Below are 7,325 nucleotides of genomic sequence, written 5' to 3' on the forward strand. Positions count from 1 at the left end.
GGCGAAAACGGCCTTAATTGAAAGATCTGCTGGAGGCCTTAGCGTTATTCTGTTTGTCCTTTAGCAATAAGTTTTCTGAAAAGTAAATTAAACAATAATATTAAGTTTTCCTTTTAAAACATTAAAAACAAAAATTAAATTTTAAAAATCAATAAATTTTATTTAACCAAAAAAAAAAAAGTTTTTAAAAATTAAATGAAATTAACAAAAAACTGTTATATTTAAACCAATAAAATTTAAAAACTATAAATAAAATAAAATTAAAAATAAAATCATAAAATATACATATGTATATCTCAATAAAATAAAAAATTTAAAGAAGCTTAAATTAAATAAGAAAAAAATTAAAAAATATCTAAAATGAGTTTACAAAAATTTCATGAAATAATAAATATAGTAATATTTTTATAACAATAAAATCTTAGAAATAAAAGAAAATTTAACTAGTAAAGAAAACAACTAAAAGAAGAGTAAACTGAAAAGAGAAGAAAAATAAATTTAAAATATAGAAAATTTATGCAATAAAAAAACATAATTTTCTTAAAAAAAAAATAAAATCCGAAGTTTAAAAGAATTTAAGTGAAAAGAGAAAAAATATAAAAAATAGTTAATAATAAACTAGTTAATTTTTAGAAGACTGAAATGAAATTTTCCTTTTACAGATATAAAATTAAAAATTAAAAGAAAATACCATATCAATTATAATAAATTAAAAAAGAATTTTAAACAATAATATTCGAAAACTTAACCATTAAAGTAAAAGAAAAAAATTAAATAAATGATAGAAAAATATATAAAACTAGTTTATAAAAATTTAATGAAATTAAAAAGTTATCTTTTTATAACAATAAAATCTTTAAACTAAAAGAAAATTAAATTAAAAAATAAAACAGTTAAATTAAAAAAGAAAAACTGAAATTAAAAAATATTTTTATTTTTACACAATCTAAAAATTCAATTGAAAAACGAAAAGAGAAATAGAATTAAAAAAATTAAATAAATTAGAATAACTAAAATTTAAAAGAAATTAAGAAGTAAATATTTATTTTTAAACATTTAAATCTAGAAATTAAAAAGAGAACAAAAACTAAATAAAAAATAGAAAATTTTATGAAGTTGGAAAAATAATATTCTTTTCAAAAAGAAAAGTAAAGTCCACAAATGTATAGAAAATTAAGTGAAAAGAGAAAAGAAAATATTTAAATAATTCAATGAGTTTCTAAAAATTTAAAGAAAAAAAAAATACATATTTTTTAATATAAAATTAAAAATTAAAATAAAAGTAAACTAGAAAATAAAATATTGTCGATAACAGGCTAAAAGAAAAGATTTAATTGAATACATCTAAAAAAATTACGCTGCCCTAGGATTCGAACCTCGGATCTCACGAATGGCTGCCCTGTATAGGATAAATATTTTTTTTTTTAAATTTCCATTATTTCACAGTGTTCGACGCCTCAGCCACTCTCGAGCCAGGCTTCACATTCGGTCACAACTTCTGGCTGGGTAATAGTGAAGTCTGCAGCGCTGTCGGACATGAAGTGCACATGCAAATTTCCGCTTATCTGCCGCATCAAATGAACGGGGAACTTCTTACCTCTGTGGCGCCCTTTGACACCGGCTTTCGCGTTGTCTACTTGCGTTACAACTTGAGCTGGCAGGTGGATCCGCATGTGACTGCTTTTGCTCCGCGCGTTCATGTAGGCCTTTGTTTGCCAAGCGCTTGCGCTGAGCACGATGTTCGCCGCCTCATGCAAACCTACTTGAGCAGAGGACTCTTCGCTGGCAATGAGCTGTTCGAAATGCATTTACAGTACGACTACATGAAGGATCTACAGTGGCAGGCGGCAGTCTTCATGAGACCATCGTTCTATATATGCTGCGCTTTTGTAGTTGTGACAATCGGTCTAACAGCTGTTGCTGTGTCTAGCAGAAAGACGGAATGTATGAAAGCAGTCAAGAAAAAGACAACTGAAGCGTTAGCTGCCATGGACACTCCGCCTAGTAATTCTTCGCACTCCACTGTTGACTCCAACTCACAAGCAGTTATTCAGCAACAGTTTGAGGAGAGAAGCTTTATCACCTGTTTTGATATCGCAGCGAATTGGCAGCGCATCTTTGCGCCACCTAAATTGGCTCACACATTTGCCGCCCTCAATGGTTTGCGTTTTGGTAGCGCTCTATGCGTCACCCTCTATCATTACTTGATGTTTCTCTGCACTGGTACCAGAAACAAGTTGACGCTCTTCAATTATCAAGTGCGAATCGGAAATGTAGATATATTCGTGGATATATTCTTTGCGCTCAGGTATTACAAATTATTACGAGTACATATATTAGATTTAACTATATATTTTTTTGTTTTAAAACTATTTTTCAAAAGCGGCTTCTTGCAAGCATACAATCATTTCCGGAATGCCAAATTATTGAAGATTATACGTAAGAATAATTTCGTACAAAATTTTAAGTTAATTGGAAGCCACTTATTTCATCGCTATTTGAGGTAAGCAACATCTTTGACCCATTATTATTATTATTATTATTTGTGTTGCATATGCAGGTGAAAAACAAATGCGAGTACAAGAATGAATGCATTAAATGTATAGTACATTCCGTTGAACCTTACTCGAGTTAAGGTGAACTACCGCCTAATACGAGCCAAATCAAAAAGTACCGGCCGAATTTCGAGAAAATACACTTAGTTTTCGTCGCCTAAGACAATCTTGATTTGCAAAATTGATATTTGATTTGGTTAAGACGAACCGTATATTGAGTCACTAACAAAATCTGTTTCAACATTTTAGTCAGATTTAAGTCTCAACGATGAATAATGTACATATTTTTCAATTCTTACGTTTGTGCTTGAAAAATTTACATTTATAAAACAAAAGTGGATAAACGGATATAAAATAATAATTTTCGTTAAAAGAAAAAATACGGCATTATAAGGCGACTGTAGCAAGGCGTTAGATATAAGGAAATATGGTGGGAAATGCCACCCTACCGAATGGTAGCTGCCCGGAAAGCTGAAGAGAAGACGAACCGGAGCCACCAGTCGACTATGACGGAGTCGATGTTCCACCACCTGACTATGAAGAGGTACGAATGGCAATAGCGTGCTTGAAAAACAACAAAGCCGCTGGAGCAGGCAGCCTGCCAGCTGAGCTTTTCAAGTACGGCGACGAGGAGTTGTTAAGGTGCATGAATGAACTCTAAAAGTATAAACAGAACCAAATCGCTGTGCAAATTTCGGTTTTTATACTTAAAATAAGGTATCCAGTAAATAAAAAGATCAGAATATACATATAGCACACGCAAAAAAGTGGTGTGTGCTTTTAACCTACCACACACACACCTACCGACATGTATTTCGACCCACTGAATCCGAATCTGAAGTCCGTTCGACTTCTAAACCCTCACAATTTCGAGTAAATTGCGAAAAACCGAAAAATGGCAAAAAATTCGCAGTTTTAAGTTTTAGGAAAGCCTTCGGGAAAATGGCGTGAAAAATCGTAGCGGAAAATAAAATTCCGTCATAGATTTTTTTTATCGCTCATTTGCATACATACATATATTATGAAGTATTTCCATATACATATATCTACGTAAAGGTGAAAGGTGCCAAGTCCACTTTTTTTTTTAATTTAGTTTGTAATGCAGAATGACAGATAATGCAAAACTACATCGATTTTTCGTCTCTCCTGAACAACTTAAAAAATGGACTTGGCACATTTTAACCTTTGGGTAACGATAAATTCATAAGTAAGGTAAAAATAAACCTTACGGTTAGCTTTGCCAAATATCCGGGTCTAGGAGCTTCCGGGCTTGGGACAAAATCTGCGCGCTACGGGTTTGACATTAATTTCTTCGAGTTGCGGTTAAAAAACTTTGGGATTCACCGATTTACTGGAAATATGACTAACAATAAGTGGTTTTCTTTTTTGAATCACTCTTCTATTGCCATTAAAAATATTTTAACAACCTTGTCATTGTTGAAACTATTATCGATTCGCAACTGAATTTCAAAGAAAAATATCCCATTTATAAACCTGCCTTTACATTCGGGCCTTATCAGTGTGGCTTTATTCCTGACAAATCCACTATAGATCAGGTATCTCCTGTCATCAAACCGTCGGCGCATATAACGGTACATTTCAGAAAAAAAAACTCCGCTAATGCTTACAATTTAATACTTACAACAATCTCTTAACAACAAATTAGATTATCATAGATTTTTTAAAACTTAATGCTACAAGTATCAACATTTTTACCCTAAGACCTAACCATTTTTATTTGCTTCCCAGACTGGCTCCCATGTATTGCCTAGTCATCGCCATGTCAGACTTTGGTGCGGCATTGTTCGACAACATCACTTTATTTCACATCGAACATAAAATTCAATTGAATTGCGCAAAATATTGGTGGCGAAATGTATTCTTCATACAAAATTTCTACGATCACAATGATGCTTGTGCGCTGTGGACCTGGTCGCTGGCATGCGACATGCAATTTTCAATATTGGCCACAGTTTTGCTCTTCACATATGTCAAGTAAGTAACTTTGTTTTTATACCCGAGCGCACTTGTGCACAAGGGTATATTAATTTTGTTCACATAACGGTTGTTTGTAACAGCCAAAACGAATCGAGATAGATATAGACAAATGTATACATAAATGATCAGGATGAAAAAAGAAATCGATTAAGCCATGTCTGTCTGTCCGTCCGTCTGTCCGTCTGTCCGTCTGTCCGTGTACACGATAACTCGAGCAAAAATTGAGATATCTCAACGAAATTTGGTATGTAGGTTTCCCTTAATCCAAGGTAGGTTGGTATTGAAAATGGGCGAAATCGGACTTTAACCACGCCCACTTCCCATATAACGGTAATTTCCAGAAATACGAAAACTGCGATGTTTTAGTAACTACTGAAGATAATTCACTCAAAATTGATATTTACAATAATTTTTAGACGAAAAATAAGAATATTATAAATTTTTGGATAATGGGCGTAGCCACGCCCACTTATGGTTACATGTGTATATCTTGGTAACCGCTGCACCAATTTCTTCCAAACTTGGCACAGTTGTTGGCCTTCGTATAACATACCAAATGGCCGAAAAGTTTTAAAATCGCTCAATAACCACGCCTACTTCCCATATAACGGTAATTTTCAGAAATACGAAAACTGCGATATTTTAGTAACTACTGGAGTTATTCTCTCAAAATTGACATTTATAATAAGTTTTAGACGAAAAATAAGAATATTAAAAATTTTTGGAAAATGGGCGTAGCCACGCCCACTTATGGTTATATGTGTATATCTTGGTAACCGCTGCACCAATTTCTTCCAAACTTGGCACAGTTGTTGGGCTTGGTACGGCATAAAAAACCGCCGAAACCTTTTAAAATCGGACAATAACCACGCCCACATCCCATATAACGGTAATTTAGAGAAATACAAAATCTTCGATAAATCATTAAATATTGAAGCTAATTTATTCAAAATTTATGCTTGCAACAATTCTTTACCAAGAAATACGTTTATGGTAAAATTTTGGAAAATGGGCGTGGCACCGCCCACTTATGATCACATATATGTATATCGGTAACCGTTCTACCAATTTGTACCAAACTCGGTATGGTTATTGTACTTGCCACGTGTAAGCAAAACTTTGAAAATTATTGAAATCGGACTAAAATAACGGCCGATTCTCATATAACGGTAAATTTAAGAAATGCTTGAAACTTCAATATTTCGAAATTGAAGGACGCTAATTTACTCAAAATTGATACACCTCGGCTTACCATCTAGCGGAAGGTTTCGGAAGGGTGAAAAAACATATATTTAATACTTGCGCCGGGTATTTAATGTTCGGCCCCGCCCGAACTTAGACTTTCTTACTTGTTTTAATTTTTTTTTTTGTAAAGTTTTAATGTAATAACAAATTTGAACTACTCGTATTCTACTTTCTTCTCCAGACACCCGCGTCGCACAAAACTCTGCCTTGGCACGCTCGTCTTCGCCAATATTTTGTACACCTACGTCATCGGCCTCAAATTGAACTTCGATCACACACTCGAATCCACGTTTACCTATTTGACAGAAATCTACACCAATCCTTTGTCGCGCATTCTGGCCTACATTTGCGGCAGCATTGCCGGCTGGTGGTTCGTAGAGCAGCGGCGACTACCATTTACTTTGAGTAAAATTATGCAGCAATTTTGTGGCCTTTTGCTGCCGCTAGTAGTGCTCGGCTGTATATTGAAGCCAGCCTATACGAATCTTTCGCCGCTCGCAGCCACTTCAATTTTGCTATTGGAACGGATTATCTTCAGCTTGACGTGTAGTATTTTGATTATGTCCAATGCGTATGGCCGAATGCGTTCGTTTTTTCGCTTCTTCGAGTCCACTGTGTTTCAGAAATTCAACCAAGTTTCTTATGCAATGTTTATGTTGAATCCAATTTTCATATTTGCGTTGCCAGGTTTTAGCCAATCGAATTTGTACGCCAATCCTTTGAATTTGGTGAGTATGACGGATTCGAATCAATTGCTGTTACCATTTTATTTTTGATTTATTTTTAATTTTCTCTTACAGCTATTCGAATACATTGGAGTTGTGGTTACTTTAGTGTTATTTTCAACACTTTTTACCTTACTCTTTGATATACCCTATCAAAATTTATCAAGACTGCTAATCATTCGTCAAGCAAAGCGGAAAATTGCCTAACTAAAAAGTATTTCCAAGTAAACTTTTTTTCTTAGCTATTTAAACTTGAAACTTGAACTTCGTGTATGGAAACATTGAATAGATTCTAGTTTTGAGAATGTTTGATTTATAATTTTTTTAAAATACAGCCTATTTATTAAAGCAAAGGAATCTGCTTAAAGCTTTTGAAACAATACCTGATTTTCATATTCAACATTTTTATATAATTTTTGTTATAAGTACCTCTTAAGAAAGAAATTTCGTCTTATACTGACTAATCATAGTTTTATAATAGCTAAGTAAATATTTAATAATTTCAAACAACAAAAAAATTTTACAATATTTAATAATAAACATTGAAATTCAGTCGGAAAATATGCTTAAATATTTCTTGGAAAATATTCTTTAGAAAAAGACTCCACCGAGTGTGCACCCACACGGCAAAGTTAAAATCCGAAAAAGTCCAAAACAGTGTCGGAAAATCTTGAAGAAAGCTGAAAATATCCCAAATAATTACGAAAAAGCCGAAAAGCCCCGCCAAATAAAATCCCGAAAAAATCTATATTTAATCCACAAAACTTCCCGACAAAGTCACGAAAAATAAAACATGAAGAGC

General features: G+C 33.2%; 1 protein-coding gene across 1 annotated transcript in view; it reads left to right on the top strand.

Moving 5' to 3' along the window:
• The window catches only part of LOC118740741 (O-acyltransferase like protein-like), an 8,044-nt gene extending 978 nt beyond the window's left edge, over nucleotides 1–7,066 (top strand). Inside the window, exons 2-6 of the mRNA XM_036472401.1 lie at nucleotides 1,447–2,308; nucleotides 2,384–2,503; nucleotides 4,305–4,550; nucleotides 5,980–6,526; nucleotides 6,599–7,066. Coding sequence (XP_036328294.1) covers nucleotides 1,447–2,308; nucleotides 2,384–2,503; nucleotides 4,305–4,550; nucleotides 5,980–6,526; nucleotides 6,599–6,730 — 1,907 coding nt within the window. The 3' untranslated portion in view covers nucleotides 6,731–7,066. The remainder of the gene's footprint in view (nucleotides 1–1,446; nucleotides 2,309–2,383; nucleotides 2,504–4,304; nucleotides 4,551–5,979; nucleotides 6,527–6,598) is intronic.
• The last annotated feature ends 259 nt before the right edge of the window (nucleotides 7,067–7,325 follow it).

Source organism: Rhagoletis pomonella, unplaced genomic scaffold (assembly GCF_013731165.1).
Source record: "Rhagoletis pomonella isolate Grant_MI unplaced genomic scaffold, Rhpom_1.0 Rhpom_scaffold_00006, whole genome shotgun sequence".
Lineage (NCBI taxonomy): Eukaryota > Metazoa > Arthropoda > Insecta > Diptera > Tephritidae > Rhagoletis > Rhagoletis pomonella.